The sequence below is a fragment of the Grampus griseus genome, assembly GCF_964374135.1.
Source record: "Grampus griseus genome assembly, chromosome: 12".
Taxonomy (NCBI): Eukaryota; Metazoa; Chordata; class Mammalia; order Artiodactyla; family Delphinidae; genus Grampus; species Grampus griseus.
Window position 1 is genome coordinate 48,428,681 of NC_139006.1, and position 18,874 is coordinate 48,447,554.

General features: G+C 33.2%; 1 protein-coding gene across 1 annotated transcript in view; it reads right to left on the reverse strand.

Moving 5' to 3' along the window:
- Window positions 1–18,874, reverse strand: part of CCDC178 (coiled-coil domain containing 178) — a gene marked incomplete at both ends in the record, with an annotated part of 378,504 nt that overhangs the window by 229,552 nt on the left and 130,078 nt on the right. The window contains 5 exon segments of the mRNA XM_082667126.1: window positions 6,998–7,157; window positions 10,161–10,306; window positions 14,498–14,611; window positions 16,189–16,350; window positions 17,499–17,561. Of these exon segments, the coding sequence (XP_082523252.1) occupies window positions 6,998–7,157; window positions 10,161–10,306; window positions 14,498–14,611; window positions 16,189–16,350; window positions 17,499–17,561 (645 nt within the window).

An 18,874-nucleotide genomic window follows, 5' to 3' on the forward strand; every position in this document is an offset into this window, starting at 1 on the left:
GCAAAGCCAGCAGAGTGCTAACAGCTTCCTATCTGCTTTTCCTAGGGCAATGCTAAATACTCAAGTTTGTGTGCTTTCTCTCAATCCCATGGAGCTGGGCTGCCTTTCTGTGCATGCTCAATAGCCATCTGCAAAGGTTCACATTTACTGCCCATGGGGGAAGGGTCTGTGAGTGAGGTGCTCAGAGCATTAGGGATGCCCATGGACCAGTAGGAAGTGTCCACTGGTAAAGCATCCCCAGGTCTAATGGGCAGGATCCATGATGGAATCTATATGGTTGGATACACGTCCCTGCGATGTGTTACAAGCACTGCCTATTGTGTACCTGTCTCTCCCTGCCCCTCAGTCATGCTGCTCACATCAGTATTCTGGATGGGGTGAGAAAGAAGTGGGCCTCTTGGCTGCATCCTACAGCCAAGAAGTTAAGCACATTGGGGAAGCTAAGCACTCACTAATATGCCCTCACTTTCCCCCAGTGAGAGCAACCTCAGAAGTTGCAGGCCAAAGGGGTCTCCTTCGGCACTGAGCTATACCACCTTGGGGGAGAGGTGATGTAGGCAAAATGAAACTCTTCCTTTACCCTGTCCAATTCACCCTATCTCAGAATTTTTTGCTCGATGTTGTGCAAGAAATGCTCCCCTGGACTCTGGACTTCTACAAAGGTACACTTGCCCATTAGTGACTGTCAAAATTGGTTTCTTTGGAGAAAGACAGTAGAAAATTCCTATTATACTATCTTGCTGGCATCACTCCTTAACATAAATTTAAACAATACCCACTACCCTCTGCTCCCAACCTGTGGAATAAAAAAATCTTATAAATAATTATTTTATTTATTTATTGTCCTTTTTTTCCCCCTCAAAAAGTCTCAAGGAAGTTAAATTCCCTAATTTTTGACTAAGTCAATGTGCAAGTAAAAATATTAAATGAGAATGCTACATATTAAAATTGTACTCAGAGAATACATGAATATTATGAGTGAAAAACAAAAAAGTATTCAGCTCAAGTTTCTAAACAATAGAAACAGAAATAGAAAATAGAATTATGAAAATCAATCAAATGGAATGATAAAGAAAAAAGCTGAAATTAATGAATTAAAAACAAAAATAATTTATCTTTATAAATAAATGAAAATTTGGAGTTTGTGGAAAAAACAACTAGAAGGTAAAAAATTAAGGCTAATCAAGGAAAAGGAAAAATAAGAGGCTAATACATGAGTAAATTATAACTACAGAAGCAGAAAAGATGAAACTATTCCTATTTCATACAACTTAATGATAAATTTGAAAATCTCATTAAAATGACCTTTTCTAGACAAAATAAATTTAAAATACTGACACAAAAACTAGAAAATATTAATTATGTAAAAACCAAAGAAGATACAGAATAAATTTTGAAATGTTTTTCTTCACAAAAGAACCAAGCTCAGATAATATCTTTTGGGAGGCAATTCACCATGATGTTTATACACTTCTGTGACAGTTTTTATCCGGAACTATCTTTTCAAAATTTACTGCATAGACAATGTAATGCCTTCCTCTGGGGCAAAGGCTGGGCAAGTTTGCTAGAAGCTCACTTATAAAATTGGGGGTTTTCTACATTCCAGGTTCATTAGCTGTGATAAAAACCCCCTGTGTATGGAGCATCTGCCTGGACCACGTTCACGTTACTCCCATGAGACTTGGAGCCAAGGGGAACCTACAAACATGAAGCTCACACAGCCATGTGTACTGAGTAATAGTCCTCTGTCTCTCACCCAGGAGTTTCAAGTCTTCTGTCAGCTCTTGTAAAGCAGCGGCAGCTAACTTGTTAGCTTGTAAGTAAGGTAAAACCTCTGACTTTTCACATATCTTGATAGTATCATGGGAGAATTTCTCAAACTTTTAAGGAACTGAAATGCCTCATGCTATTTAGCACAGAAAAAGGAACAAAAGCTTATTATTTCATTTTTAAAACTCCAAGAAATTTCTGATACCAATATCTTGAATGAAGTACAAAACAGAAGAACTGTAGACCAATAGATGTTCAGCATTAAATAATTGGAAATTGAATCTAGTAATGCATTACAATTTTAATAAAGCATTATCAAGTAAGGTATACTTAACAATGAAATTTGATATTTGGAAACATAATTATTTTAATTGATCAAAAGAGAAAATCACATATTTATGATATTACACTGCAGTAGGAGAAGGCATTTCAAAAGTGGCAGACCCACTAGGAAATTAATGTTACTTGGAAAAATCATAATTCCAAAGTGTGATCATAGAGTATTATCACAAAAATGTAGAAAAAAATACCAATATACAGAAAAAATGAAATGGACTATAGCCAAGTAGTTGTAATAGATGCCTCTAGATAGTTGGGGAAAAAAAGCTGAAAACGTAGTTGATTGCCAGTTCAAACAATAAAAATTCTATTTAAACTTTATATATAGTGCTTTAACCCATAATATTAGCAGTAATTCATGAACATATCTGTAAGACGTAACATGCTGTTAGAGAGAGGTGCAGAAAGAAGGGAAGTTTCTTCCTTGTTTAATGAATCATGCTCTAAGCAAACATTCAAAATATATTAAATTTTTATTTGGGAATGACTCATATTCATGCTACATTTTTCCTTTATATTCTAGTGTGACCCTCTCTTGATTTCTAACTCCTTATGATCATTGCAGGACTGGGTGGGTTTGTGCAAAAACCTGAAGGGTCCCAGAGACAAAATTAGTACTGCTTTGCTACCAGTCCTCAGATCAAAATGTTCATTCCTCAAAGAGCTGTAGATTTGAACAAGTTGCTTTAAAAAAGCAAAACGATGAACCTAATGAATGTTACTGCATGTGATTAATTAATGTTTAATCCTATCAGAATCATTTTTAAAAGAGTTATTAATTATGCAAAATACATTCTTAAGTTTTAAAAATTTCACGCTATATGAAAATCTTCTGGTGGTAAGAAAATCATCAAGGCAAACTATTCTTGCCTAGGAGATTCATTGGTCAGTCTTCTAAATGTTTCCAATGAAAATGCATTCATTTCCCACTATTAAGAACAAAGAATACATGTTTTTTATTTATAATAATACCTAATATAGCAAGTCAGTGAGCCAGGAACACAATTTACTGTTTGTAATTTGAATGTTGTCACTATATCCAAGTCTGTTTTTCACATCTTCCATTTTCCTGCTGATTACATTTTTAAATTGAGGCTAGGGTTTTGGTCATCCAATATTAAGTGCCCCCAAAACAGCAGTACTCATAAACTAGTCACGTGAATGAAGAAATGATGAGTGGCCAATAGGAGAATAATTTTTTAAATTATGTAATCTTTAAAATGATCTCAGATTAAATTTGTTTCTGATTTTTACTATGTCTGTATCTGGCTGTCCGAAAAATTAGTGAATCACTGCCTGTATATTAAGCTAAGAATTTATCACATGAAAGAGTCAAGAAATGATTCAATAGCCAAACTTGAAATAGCAATAGACAAGGGAAGAGGTATTTCCTGAGAGTGGGAAATATGAAGCAAAATAAAAACTAATAAACAATACAAAGTATTGGGAGACTGCTCTGCTAGAACTCAATCTGGAAATTGCTTGTGTCTGCCACAGATTCACTGTATCAGTAGTTCACTGTACCCCTCTCATATCATACCCTAAGTTATAGGGAGGAGAGCAAGACTACCAAAAGAACACTAGAGAAAGGCACTGATGTAGAAAAGGCAAGTGGGACTTCTGAGGATGGCTCATGATAGATTAAAATGCTTTAAACTCCAGTTTTGTTTGGACCTTCCCAGAAGCAAAGAGGGAGATTAGTAGCTACAGCCATAGTACTCTAATGAACATGCAATACAGAAATTTTAAACTTAAGCAATTTGCATTTGCAAATTATAGGCAGTTAGTAAAAACTGAATGACATTCAAGAAATCTATCATTTAAAGATATCTCATATGGAATTGCTTACTGAAAAAGACTGAAGTTAACTCTAGCACCACACTGTCTGCTCTCTGACGTTTATGTATATTTTTCTTAAAGTATTTTATTAGCTGTTCGTATTTCTAATTCTATGGTGTGTTTTCTCGCATCCTCAATTAATTCCATTGTGGCTTTTATAAAGTTTTTTAATAAGCAATTTCTTTAGATGATCCATAATTGTGATCAATTCTTTTGGCCAGCAGGGACAACCCAGATTAATAACACCACATTTATAATGATGCCTAATAATCCTTGTTTCTTTCTGGGGATGCTTTACATTATATACATATTTACAATATTTTATCTCATCCAATTTCTAAACAGGGATGAGAATAGGTTTTCCATGAGGAATTTCATTGTCTTTCCACTCTTTCACATCAAGAACTGATCATAAACATAAATAGTGTCACTAATGATGAGCTATATCAATCTCTAAACTTTTCATGTTCGATCTCTACTCTGCTGATCATATAAGGTGAATGCACAACAAAGACCTATTCAAGACAATTTCATATAAATTAAAAGGTTATTTGAAAAGCATTATTGAGATATTTAGCAGAATCCTTAATTGTAGGAAAGCAACAGACAATTTAACCATTTTCACCTAGATGGAAGAGAATAGATGGCAAATTTCTTACGTATTATAAAGGAGAGAGGATGAGAGAGAGAGAGAGAGAGAGAGAGATTCAGCTTCTGCGTACAGCATGAATATTTGCTAAAGTATCAGTCTGATGCGGTATGGAAAGAATCTTTGAAATGCTACTGCTTTTAGCCACTATCATGCATGTGGACAGAAAAATTACACCCCAAAAAGCATACATTCATCCATTTAATCAGTCATTCAATGATTTTTTATTGAGACCCTCCCTTGTGCCAGGCATAGTTCTGAGCTTTTAGGATACAGAGGGGAATGGGTCAGAAAATTTCCTGTCTTCGTAAAGAATACATTATTATAGCAGGATTAGTAAGACAGCAAAGAAGTAAAAACGAATGAACAAAGCAAGTTCAAATAGAGATTGGTGCTAAGAAAAAAACCCGAGACTGTATGATGTGTTCGAATGGCTGGATGTAGGTACACTTTGGGATGGGAAAGCAGAGACAGCTTCGGGATGAAAAGAAATACAGCTCTCAATTACTGAGAGGCTAGTTATACAGGATTTTTTCCCTTCATCTCTCTCCTGACGACCATATTTTGTCATTTCACTAATTATTATGGTTCCATTAAAGTGTTGAAATGCCGCTCAGTAAATGATTCCTGAAATCCCAGTGTCCTCAGCACCAGTACAATTGGAAAATGTGGTAGAATTCAAACAAATAATTCCACTGCTGTGATAAAATATGAGGTGGGGAATGATGCTTAACTCAGTGAGTAACCTAAAGTGTCTTGTTTTGAGAGCTGCCTTTGACTTTAAGCCTCCCCAGTCCATCAAGCCTCCAGGAACTCCTCCAAGAGGAGAGGCAACATTTGTTGCCACTAGATGGCACCAGTTAATTTCATATTTTTAAGACGAAAACACAAAAACCCAACATACCTTTTTCTATGTAAAAGCCACATTTAACAGGGAAAAATGTTACTTGGCACTATTATTAATAAAAGTATTGTTCTTTTATTAATAATTTTCTTATAGGAGGGATCACAGCAATAGCATTATAGATGGTATGTTCATTCACTCACATACATGTCTATTCGATGTATATTTGTTCCAAATAATCTTTTTGAAAATGTATTAGCAATATCTTTGAAATGTTAAAAGGAAAAAAGGGAATTGAATTTATTGAATACATATCATAATTGAATATATAAATATCAGGATCAAAAATATCTGATAAAAGTATATTATGATAATATATAATTTTTAAAGTTTTGTAGGAAATAGTTTTAATAAAATACAGTAGAGTTGTCTATTTTTTATTATTTTTACTTCATTTTAATTTTTTTATTGAAGTACAGTTGATTTACAATGTTGTGTTAGTTTCAGGTGTATAGCAAAGTGATTCAGATATATGTATACATATCTATGTATATATATATATATATTTTTTTTCAGATTCTTTTTCCTTATAGATTATTACAAAATATTGAGTATCGTTCCCTGTGCTATACAGTAGGTCCTTGTTGGTTATCTATGTTATATATAGTAGTGTGTATATGTTCATCTCAAACTCCTAATTTATCTCCCCCCCTTTCCCCTTTGGTAACCATAAATTTGTTTTCTATGCCATACTCTTTAGAATTTTTTAATTTCATATCAAAACAACATTCTGCAGTACTTTGAATTAATTTTATACTTCCTATAACTTTCTTGCTAATTTGTTTCCATCATTCCTAGGGGTTGTTTATTTTTGAGAAGTAATTTCTGTTGCATCTCAAGTAATAGTAATATTTATAAATATATTTTTAAAAACTATGGTATTTATTATGTCAATTAAATTTAACAACAACTCTTATGAAATGTAAAATGGGATGTGAATCACTTAGCTAAATGTATATCATTTAGTCATATATCAAAAAATTTAATATGTATAACTTTATAAAACTTAATAAAACTTCAGATCTAAAAAGACACATTTTACCATATGATCTCCTTGTTTCTGACTAGTTACTGTTCAATTAAAACATATGCAAGTGTAAAATATCCTCATTTTTCAAAAAGAAGTGGCTGGTAAACATTCAAATTATGTTTATTCAGAAACAAAACTAACTATTTTCACATTTCCTGTTAAAAACGTAAAAATGGCTCTGAATAACCTGCCATCAGTAGACTTTGAAATAAAAGTACAGTGACAAAATGAGAGTGCACATAAAATGCACTGAAAAGAATGCATACAGCATTCATATGCTGTATGAATATAATTATAGGAAATAAAAAAAAATGAAACATTGCATGTTTATTATGCTAACATATTTATTTAAAAAATCTAAACATCTTTGCTACTTCAGTATGAAAAATGAGTGCATCAAACTAGCTGTTAATTTGACTATCACTATATTTCCTTCATCCTAAAACAGTCCAAAAATAATACTCACCTTAACATTTGATAGATTTCTTTGCCTCATGGTAAAGAGTGCTCTGTATCTCTGTTCTTCCTCATAGATTCTCTCTTCACAGGCTTCTTTCTCATTTATGAGATGATCAAACACAGCTTGTGCATGTTCCTTTTTCTCTCTCATGGCTATAAACTGGTCCCTATGACAAAGTAAAGAATTGCATTTGCCATTAATCAATTCACATTTAATTTTCTAATGTGCATTTATGATACATTTTAAAATACCCAATATTGAAAAATCTTAGACTGAATGGCTATGCAAAAATTCCCTACTCCTTTTCACAGGCCTGTCTCCATGAGCTACATCTAAATGATCCAGGTGGAAGACAATCTCTGGAGATTTAGCGGATTCTCTTGGCTGCCTACCCAGTGTGCCTCTGTTTTGTTGTCATTCCAGAAGAATTCCCCCTCCATGCAGCATATAACTCCAAGGGTACATTCTGATTAGATTAAGCCAACCAGCAAGAGGCTAATTATTCACCACTAAACATATATTAAGACAGTGCAGTAAGATGAAAGGCAAGAGCCAAATTCCATGTAGAAGGGGCTCAATTCACTAAATGTGAACAAGGAGTCCTGTTTTCAAATTTGCTGACAACAGCCATAGTGGAGAGAAAGAAACAAAAAATGAGTACCATGTGCTGAGCTGCTGAATCAACAAACCCTGCAGCCTACCCTACCTAGAGGCCTCCTGTTACATAAGATAATACGTTTCACTATTGTTTAAGCTGGTGTTTGAGTGTGTGTGTGTGTGTGTGTGTGTGTGTGTGTGTGTGTGTGTGTGCCCTAGCGTGTGTATATGTGCCCTTGTGTATTTTGTCATTTGCAACTAAGTACTTCCAGACACAGAAGTAAAATTATTTTTATGGTGAAATCAGTGGTTATATTAGGAACTATACTAGTAGAAAAAGCATCAAAAAGTGGTTAAAACAATACTGCAAAAATAAATACGCTTTAGAAATAACTTCCAGACTTGATCAGTAACCCAGAATCTAGAATAAGCGGAGCTGCAAAAGCTCAGCAGTCTTATGTTACCCACATTCATTTTCATCTCTACTGGTATGGAAAATTGAATCATTTGCACAGTTAGTTATAAAGGCAGCAGGACTAAAATTTTTGGGGGGCTAAAATGTTAAAGTGCTTTGAATATAATATCTCATTTAATACAACAACCACCCTATTAAAGAATAATTATTTCAGCCATCTAACAGATGAAAAAGCTCAACTTCGGTATTATTAGCTTGTGTAAGCTAATTAGTAAATGACAGAACCAGAATTCAAATCCAGTTCTGACTACCTCTATTTGATTCAGCAGCTCAACACAAAGTACTCATTTTTTTCCTCTCTCTCTACTATGGCTGTTATCAGGAAATTTGAAAACATGACTCTAGCCACACTTTTTAGATGGGTGTCTCTCCTTTTAAATGGAATAAAGTCCTTCCCTTTCATCTGTCTTGCCTCTGTTTTTTCCACTTCATCACTCGTACTAACAACATCCATAATTCTTATGAGATGTCCTATGTAAGCACTCACTAATATCAACATTGACACTAGGTGAAAGTATCAGTAGATTATTCCTAGTACAGTTAATCTTCAGTAATCTTCCGTTCCAGTCCTAGTTTAGGGAGTCAATATGCACAGTCAAAAGAGCACACACTTTGGAAGAGGACAAACCTAAGCTGGAGTAGCTCTACCACTAATTAGCAGTGCAATCTTAATCATTTAATTTCCCTGAGCCTCTGTTTCTCTGGTATTCATGTGGGAATGTTATGACAGGATTTAAGAATTCACTGTGAGAACTGGATGAGATAGGTGCTTAGACTGCCCACAAAATGCCTGGCACACTAGGAAGTCAATCAATCTTAGCTTTAAATCTTACTTGACACTGTCCATCATCACTGTTAATAGATTTGTAAATGATACACAGTGTCAGCTATTCTTTTTCTCCTCTTCCAGGGCAAAGGCAGAGTTTGGTCAAGTTTAGGGATGGAATTGATTCACTGGGACATGGTGACTGTTCTTGCCTGAAAAGCAATATAGTCTAGGCACAGGATGGAAGAAAATGTAAGAATTGAAATGGTAAGAATCCTGGAAAAAAAAAATTCATCAGCTCCTGAACAAAATATAAGTTTAGTGTAAATTATATAATTTCAGGCTATCCCTTTGAGTCCCCAAATATTCTTACAGATATTAAACAATATGGATACATATCTTTCAAAGTAATATCAGGTAATATCTTCCCTGATATTCTGTATATGATATAGTAATTTTCAGGTAAAGCTGTATGATCATTTTGAAAGTAAATTTTGTAATAAACTTAAATAAAAAATAAAATCCTGTTGTAATAGCTAAACAAATCCTTGTTGAGTTCATTGACTTGACTCCATTAAGATACATGGTATTAGACTGTGCATAACTATTTTTCTGACACTTTATCCCTCAAGTGTTATGATTTTGTTAATACTGTATTAGCCTTCTATATTTAAATCAGACCATCATTCCTAAATGTGACCAATGCATATTCCTCCAGTAGTCCTCCAAATCCTGTTCTCAATGTATTATAAAATAGGAAATACTCAATAGGAAGAGTATGTAAGTTCTAAGTGGGGGTCTATGGATACAGTAAGAGTCTTAAAGCATGATTATTCTCAAAGTGAAAGGCCTTTGTCGGGTATGCCCCAGACGAATGAGGGGACTGTATAAGAGGCTTTTGAAGACAATTAATGTGAATAAATTACATGAGGTTTTATAGAATTTCTAAAGTCTTACCTCAAAACTGTTATCAAAAAAGGTTGGGTGAAAAAATATATATTATTAACCATGTCATATAAGTGAAAAATGCTGAAATTAATGGGAGAGGTTATGAATTTCATAATGAATAAAAGTTCTTATGCTTGGAAAAGGAGAAACATTAGCAGTTATTACAATAAGAATAAACCCAGAGGAGCAATGAAAAATGACAGCAATTTATGATTATGTTTTTAAACCAAAATTATCAAATATCACATGTATATTTCATATCAAATCATGATAGAAAATATGGATCATTTGAAGAATAAATTTTAAACATGGAAATTTGATCACACCTCTTTTATAAATGATATATTAAGCATTTAATATTTTGATAAATTTTAAGTACTTACTTTAAACAGTCAAGTGTGTGGTCAAAAACATTCTTTTCCTTTTGTTTTTCTTCTAAGTCTTTATTCAATTGATTTATTTTTGCATGATAAATACTTGTTTTACTTTTAGTGGTCTCTATTTCTTTGAAAGTTATTGAGCATTTATCCTGAAAAAAAAAATTCAGGAATATTTTAAGTACTAGGATTTTCAAATCCTTGCAATTTAGAAACACAAATACTTTTGGCCATGTGAACAATTAAAAGCAAATAGTAATCTCTTACCAATATAAGTAACAACTTAGGTTTGTGTTCTCTTCTCTTACATCTGATGAGGTTTTCTAAAAGATGGGTTATAACTACCTAGTCTCTCTCCCCGCCCTTCCTCTCCCTCCCTCTCTACCCTGCACTAACTTGTCTCCCCTCCCACACACATACATGCACAACCGAAAGGCATGTCTCTTAAGATGCCAGCATGTGGTCATGGGTTATCAAACATGTACACTAAAGGCAGGCAAGGATATATATTGTTCTGATGTTTAAGAAAAAGGAGTCAATGTTTAATACCAGCACAATTCCCCAAGGCTGGCCAGTCCAATTCCAGATTGGAGATTTGATTTTGTATCAATTTTTGCATGATTCCTTCGTAACTGTTGGTGTTTATGTTGACGGACTGATTCACTGACTGGGTGACTGACTCACTGAAGGTTGTTTTTCCCCACGTCTCGCACTGCTTCTAGCTGGTGCTGCTCTCCCAGTGGATTTCACAGTCTCAATTGCTCCCGTTGCTCCTGTTTTCCTCCAGTTTTCCCCATGTGCTTTCTAATTCTTTCTCTATTCTTACAGATTTCAAGAAGAAAGAATTGGTAATCTTTTATACTTATTTTCCTATAAAAATCTTCTGTTTGTCCAAGATTTGGAAAATTGAGTACTGTATTTGAATTTTCATATCATCCCTTCTTTTCTTTTTTTTTCTGGAACTTCTGGAACTCTTCTACTAATAAATGGGTTTTTTTTGGTTGGTTTGTTTGTTTGGTACCAGAAGGTAGTTGAGATGGCTGACAAGGATTCTTCAGTGGGCCTACTAGGATATTATGTTATTTCTGGGAGAAAATTCAAGCAAACAAAAAGTGTGAGAAGGCACAAGTATGGGTAAAAATAAGTAGGAACAAGTCAGAGAGGATGGGCAATTGTGGGTACAGCACGCTATCACGAAACCTGACTTTTCGTTCAGATTCCATAACACATTCAGTAATACTGTTTAGCTTGGCCCATGACTGAAATGCTTACACACAGTAAAAGATAAAATTATTTGTCTAACTTAGGTTCTTAGAAGGTAGAAATGCTGGTGTAGTGTTGTTTATATACCAGTCAACATAATGAGGACTTAATAAATGCTATTAATGATGTTTGCAAGTTTCTTCAGGATGGGGTTCCATAGCATGACACACAAGGCATTGCCTGTCTCACTAGCTTCATATATTTGCACTCTTATAACTCTTATAACTCTGGTCATACCAAAGTGCTTGCAATTCCACAAAAACATAGCATTCTCACATGATCTCCTTGCTTTGCAAACACAAGGTCTGTTTCTAAAAAGCCCTTACTTCATTTCTTCAAGTTAAAATTTATATAATAATAATAATAATAATAATGCTAACAATTATTGAAACCAATAATTTCAATAATTGGAAACCATTTGTTGAATTCAACCATTTGTTGAATGCTTCCAGTGCCAATTATTCTTTTAGTCTTTTTGCGTATATCATCTCTGTTCTCTAAACATCACGGCAAGGCAAATATTCAACCTTCAATTTCTCCATTAGTAATTATCATTCTTAGACATCACCTCCTCTGAAAAATCTTCCTGGATGCCCTTGATTCAGCTGCATTTCCTCCTTCTTGACTCTTCCCACACCATTACACCATTGTCGTGGCTCTGCTCACAATGTATTAAGGCTGTCTGTTTCCTTGTCTGATTCCCAGCAAGATGATGTGTTTCTTGAGTGAACCAACTTCTTCTTTTACTTCTCCAACTCCAGGAAATTCCAACAATGTTTAAGACATTTTAAGTACTCAGTAGTAATTGGAAAGACATCAATTTGAAGAACAAACAAAAGAAAATGAACCCTTCTTCTCTAACCCTCAAACTCTTAGTAACTTCTCTAATACTGAGCATACACACAAAGTATTCAGCCATGTTTTTCATTGGAATTTATTTATATTTGTTAACCTTTGGAAAATTTTAGTTACTATTTTAGCAAATATTCAGATGTGGATATAAGAACTGTGGTGGCATTCCACTGCAGTCTTGAACACATATGTTTTATCTTTTGTGACACATGTTACAAGTAATTTGTCATCAATAACAGCAGTGTGCTGGGTTGTAAGAGCTGGCCTGAATGTTTTGTTCCTGATATTAATGGATTTATTTTTAGTGTTTCATAATTAAGTATCATGTTTGCTGGAAAATACTGGTAGACACTATAACACATGTTATTAAGGTATGGATGTTTTCATTATATATCTAGACAGTTAAGAGGTTTCTTAAAATCAGTGGCTTTCAAATTTTATCAAATATTTTAGGCTAACTGTCTTTCACTTGTGTAAATGCAGTGAATTATATTAGTACACTTGTTTATGCTCAATCATCTTCACATTCTTCAAAGGAATCTTATTTTGTAAAGTACAGTATTTTTAGCACGTTGGAAAATTCAATTCACTGATATATTTAAGATTTTGTCATCTATGTTCATAAGTGAGATCACCTACAGATTTCTTACTTATGCTAATATTCTTCAGTTATGATTTCAGGGTTATACTTTTATAGAATAAATTTAGAAGCTTTCCATGCTTTCTTATGCTCTCTGCCTGGTTTTGTGGGGAGGCCTATAAAGCATCTGTGCTTGTTCTTGCCGTTACTGGTAGAGTTTAGACCAGTTTTATTGTTATTGATACATTTTTGTTATTTTTTTCTCTTCACCCAGTTTTCATCATTCGTATTTCAAAAATAAATTATATACTTCATCAAGATTTTAAAACAAATTGCTATGCAATTTCGTATATAATTATGTCTCTTTTAATTTTTATCATGGCACGTTCTTTTTGCCTTTCATAGATATGCCAAGTATTTTTAGTTCTTCTTACCAAAATAATTTATTGGTAATACCAAATTATAATGTTGGCCCAGTCCATAAATTTTGCTTTATAGTTTATCATCAGTCACTTGTAATAAATGGTAATTTGTAATTTTAAATATTCCTTAACACAGAAGTAAATAAAGAAAATGTGATTTAAAAAACATTTCCAGTGGTCTACATATTTTTTCTTTCTGCTATATTTTTTGTTATTGAGTTCTGATTTTACTTCACTGAGGTCAATAAAAGTAACCTGTATGATTTGACCAGTATAATGTAATGGTCAGGAGCAGAGCTTCTAGTGCCAGATACATTGAATTAACAAGCTGGGTGAAACTGAACAAGTTAATTAAAAAACAATGCATCAGATTCTTCAACTGTAGAATGCAGATAATAATAGTACACTCTTCATAGGGTTATCATGAAGATGAAATTAGTTAATAGGTCTGAGCACTTAGAACAATGCCTGACATATAAAAACATGCAAAATATTAATATCTGTTATTATTATACATATTATTTTCCTTGGTAATTTTAAAAAATATTTCTTTTGTGGCCCTGTACAGGGTCAACTTTATTTAAAGGATATAATTACACCTCCATCTCATGGCCCACAAGCTGTCCACTAACAAATCATATTGGTGTTACCTTTAAAATATATCCAGAGGATAGCAAGTTAAAGAAAATGGACTATCTCTACTTCCCCATCTCCAATGATTCTCTAAAGTTAGAATGTTACATGTGAGGATTTTAAGGGAGTAAATATTTCTAAGTTGGAAAAAGCCCTGAAGTCCTTTGATATATAGCCATTTGTTCATGCCGCCTACATACCAGCTTGAGGGTAACATTTAGACGTCAGATATTAACAAATGTTTCAATCTGTACATTGGTCTCATCTTCAGAATCATGGTACTATCTCAGACACTACAAATCCCTATCTCTACTTTGTAGGAAAGGTAACAGAAGGATACACTATACCAGTGGGAAAGACACTGTAAGAGAGAAAATGAAGACACAGAGACTCTGTGTGTGTGTGTGTGTGTGTGTGTGTGTGTGCGCGCGCGCGTGCGCATGCGCCCATGTGCATGCATGCATGCAGAATCAACTTAGTGCAACCAATTAGAAATGAGAGACATCCACCTAAAATTAAATTTGCTGGCATAGTTTTCATTGAGATGAAAAGGTTGTAAATTCAAAATTATTTTTTGACATTAAATTTCTTACCTCAGTTTTCATTAATGCATCCCGGGTTTTCTTCCCCTTCCTTCGTAATTTTTTCTTTGTTTTCTCTACATTTCTTTTAACATATTCTTTCCTCTCAATTATTTCACCTAGTAACTATAGGACATTTAGAAATTAAGATGTGCAACATTTACAATCCAATTATCTTGCTTTAGACCAGATAGTTCCCAAGCAACTATTTTAATAACAACAACATATATTTTGGTATAAAAGGAAAGGAATTCACCACACATGAATTACAAAAACATACTAGGATATCCATAATCCCAATATTCAATTCAATCCCAATATTTGAATTACCCAAGAAAATAAAAGTCTAATCAATTTTAACTAAGTAACAAAAACTAATAAACTCACATAGAAATAAATTTTCCTCACAATATTTAAAATATTTTAACCAAAATTAAAACTCCAAATTTTCAGCAATCATTATAGAAAGTGTATGAAAACTTACTCTTTCAAGGAGTTTATGTTAAATTAATAGTTCTTATGATTTATACACTATTAAAGAATAATAAAACAAAAATGATTACTGCACTACAAGAAGGTATAAAACAATGGCTATTATAAAATAGGAAAAGATAGAAGTTATTAATCTTTTCTGGAATTCATTATCATACTCAGATGATTACACCAAGGCTTTGATGCAATTAATAAACTCCTATCATTAATGTAAGGAGGAGCCATTATTAAAATCATTTATATCACTAGGTGTTAGTACTGGTTATATATTCATTACACGAGCTCTAGGATAAGCATTTACAAGCCCCGAGAAGTACACTCAGAATTTGCTGTTTCCATGGTTTATGGCATTGTACAAGTGGCTTCATGCAGGTAGGCCCAAATTTCCTCATGTCTATGTTACAGATAAACTCTCTCTTGCCTACTTCAGAGAGATGCTTTGAAGACCAAAATAAACATTCGTAATAGGAAAACTTTGAAAATCACAAAGTTTTTAAAATAATGAAATTTTGAAAATTATTAAAGACTAAGAATATAAAGTTACATCATCATTTGCAAAGAAAAAAAAAAAACCCTGTTGCCAAAATGGCCCAAATGAATATACGTACATCCTCCCTGCAGCCAAGGACAAGAATGTATAATTCCTACCACACCTTCTAATTCTCCAAAAGACTAATGATATGATGTATGCATATTTTTCTTTGGGAAGGGCTAGTAATATCAGTTACTGCCATAAACTTGTTGTTTTGAAAATATTTTATTAACATTTGCTTTATTTTTCATCCTAGCTGTCTTAACTTCATTTACATACATCAAAAATTTACCACGAAAATGTCAAGATGCATTATATTCTATATTTGAGCAAACGTAGCTTTGGAATTTTATTAATAAGCAGTGAAGACTTTGAATTAAATTTACTACAGTGGGTAATCATACCAGATAAATCACTACTCACCCATTTGAAAACTGCTTTTCCTAAGTACTTTCTAAGATAAAGTGTTGAGTTCTAGGTAATAGCGTTAATAACCTTGCTATATAATTCCACTGTAGATCAGTTGTGTGGTCATAAAATAGTTACTTATTTTGTCCATGCTTTTGTGTCTTCCTATGTGAAATCATAATTTTCCAAATGATAATGTAAAATCGCATAGATGATTTATTGACCTGAATATTCCTGCAAATTAGTTTCTGGATTAATTATAAATGCTTACATCAGAATGTTCTTCGTGGCAAGTTCTGAGTTTTACAGCTTCTTCTTCTAGTTTAAGCAGTGGTATCTTCGTTTTTGCCAGTGCTAAGGCATATATTGCTTTCTTTCTCATAAGATCCTGCTTCTCAAGTGCCTGCTCTTCTTGAAGGGAAAAGAGTCTTTTCTGCCAGCAAAGATTTTTAAAATGATTCATTGTTATTAATTACCTAAACATTTATTGAGACTCTATCCTGTGCTGGTCAGTAATGTCTAAAAATGAAAACAATAAATGCCACCATAAAAAAGCAATAGGTACGAATATAGCATATTTAAAAAGAACAGAGGTAATATTACAAAAAATGAGAGGAAAAAATTTAATAGACAATAAAAATCAGATATCCTTAAGTACTGGAGGATAATAAGGTTAGATGGCACGTTAATGACAAATATTGAAATATATGTAATTCCTGCATTCTAAGACCAAATAAAACTAATAAACAAGAAGTTAATAACAAACTATTAAGCAAAAAGGATTGGAAGATTATGGAATTATTGGGCTTATCTACAGAGAGAAATAAATTAGGAAATTTGGCATTTTCAAGCATATAGAATTAGAGAGACACTGCTTTTATATGTTTGAAAATATCAAATTTCCCAATAGAAAAAAATCACAAAATTTGTGTTTGCCTCAAAAAGGAACAGAGGTGCAGATAATCTCAAATAATTTTTAAAATTAACACTGTCTTAGACTGTTTTGCCTCTTGATTTTATTCTTTTTATAGTAATGGTTTCAAATATTTATGTATTTCTGAAGGGGAGGCAGTCTATAAACATGCCAGTGTTCAGAACACCCAATCTAGGTCCCAAAGGATATGCAGGTGGTAGATAAAGATTTTTTAAAAAGTAAAATTGATTTTGCTAGTTATAATGCTTTAGTTTCAAAATCTTTATATAGAAATATCATAGCATGTTTTCTTTTCAGTCTTAAATAAAAGAGTCCAATTGAAAGACATTAAAAGTAAAGAAAACATGACATCATCACAAAGCAAACTAAAGAGACACTTAGGAATAAGATCCCACTGCCCTTTTACTAGGCTGGCAGAAATTCCCATTAAACCACAAAATGAGATATGTATATGAGAGGTCAGTTTCTTTATGCATGATCAGACACTGCTAGTCGTACACAGAGGGCAACTGTCATCAACTAAGGAGAGAAAACTGCTGGCTTGCAAACCAAGTAGTGAAAAGATGCCTCATTACAGGCAAATTTAAAATGCTACGTAAAATGAAAATTAAAGGAAGAATAAAATATTGAAACCAAATTGGGATTACCTGAATCATCATTCCATTAGCCACTTCACTTCGAGTGAGTTTTTTCAAGAATTCTTCTCTGCCCTATATATTATCAAATTTTTTAAAAAGGAGGTTTTATTTATAGAATATCAAAAAACATTTTAAAACAACTGCTAACATAAAATGCATTTTACTTAGGTTAAAACGAAGAGTAAACTGCTCATTACAAATTGAGTGTTATAATTTTTTATAAATAAACCTGATGTTATCTTAGGCAAAATTAGTAAGTGCTACAAGACCAGGAAATAGAATACAGAATTTCCGTTCAATTTAGTTTGTATTTTATAATGCTGAACTGAAATACCGAAGTAGGAAAATAAAACAGGAAAAACTAGATAGTCTTCAATCCCTCTTTTAAAAAACTATCTGTTTGTTTTTAATACTATTTTCCAGAATGAACATATTCAATTTTGAAGGCAAGGTAAATTCAAGTTTAAAGTTTGCAAAATATGATCAGATTCTAGCCATTTGGCTAGAAAAATTTCTTTTTTTCCCTTTCTTATTTAAAAAAAATCATTTCTTGAAAGTTAGTGGGCAAAAAATATGTGGAAAAATCTTCTCTTTTGCTACTTGGATAGAGAGTCTTAAATTCTTCATAGTTGTACTTTATATCATCACAAAACCAGATTTGGAAATAACTCAAAAATTTCCTTCTGCTTTTAGAATTACATCTTGGAACCTCTTAGTGAGGGAGGAGTTGTCTTGGATTTAAGCTGTCCTCCATATTCAAAAGAGATGTATAGCTTTGTAAAGAAGAACAGTGGAGGTTGAGAAATGTCTCTAAAATTCCTACTTCATTACTGAACCCCTCATCATATCACAGAGTCTACACAGACATTATAAAGAAACAAGTCAGTAAGTCTCTCCTACAGCCCTTCCTTTTCTTAGTATAGCAACCCATCAAAATTACACTCTCCTAAAGTAAAAAAAGTAACTTCAAAGAAGGAAAGAGGAGATAAAGAAACTATTATCTTTAAATATTACTTCACCTAAGGACATACCTAAACCTAAAACCAATTTATACAATGATGTATTTTGATAATTTAAAAGAAATTAGTTGCCTTTTAAAAAAAATAGATTTTTAAAGGAGTATAATTGCTTCACAATACTGTGTTAGTTTCCATTGTACAAAAAAGTGAATCAGCCATATGCATACATATACCCCCATGTCCCCCCCCTCAAGCCTCCCTCCCACCTTCCCTATCCCATCCCTCTAGGTGGTCACAAAGCACCGAGCTGATCTCCCTGTGCTATGCTGCTGCTTCCCACTAGATAACTATTTTACATTTGGTAGTGAATATATGTCGATGCTACTTTCACTTCACCCCAGCTTCCCCTTCCCATCCTGTGTCCTC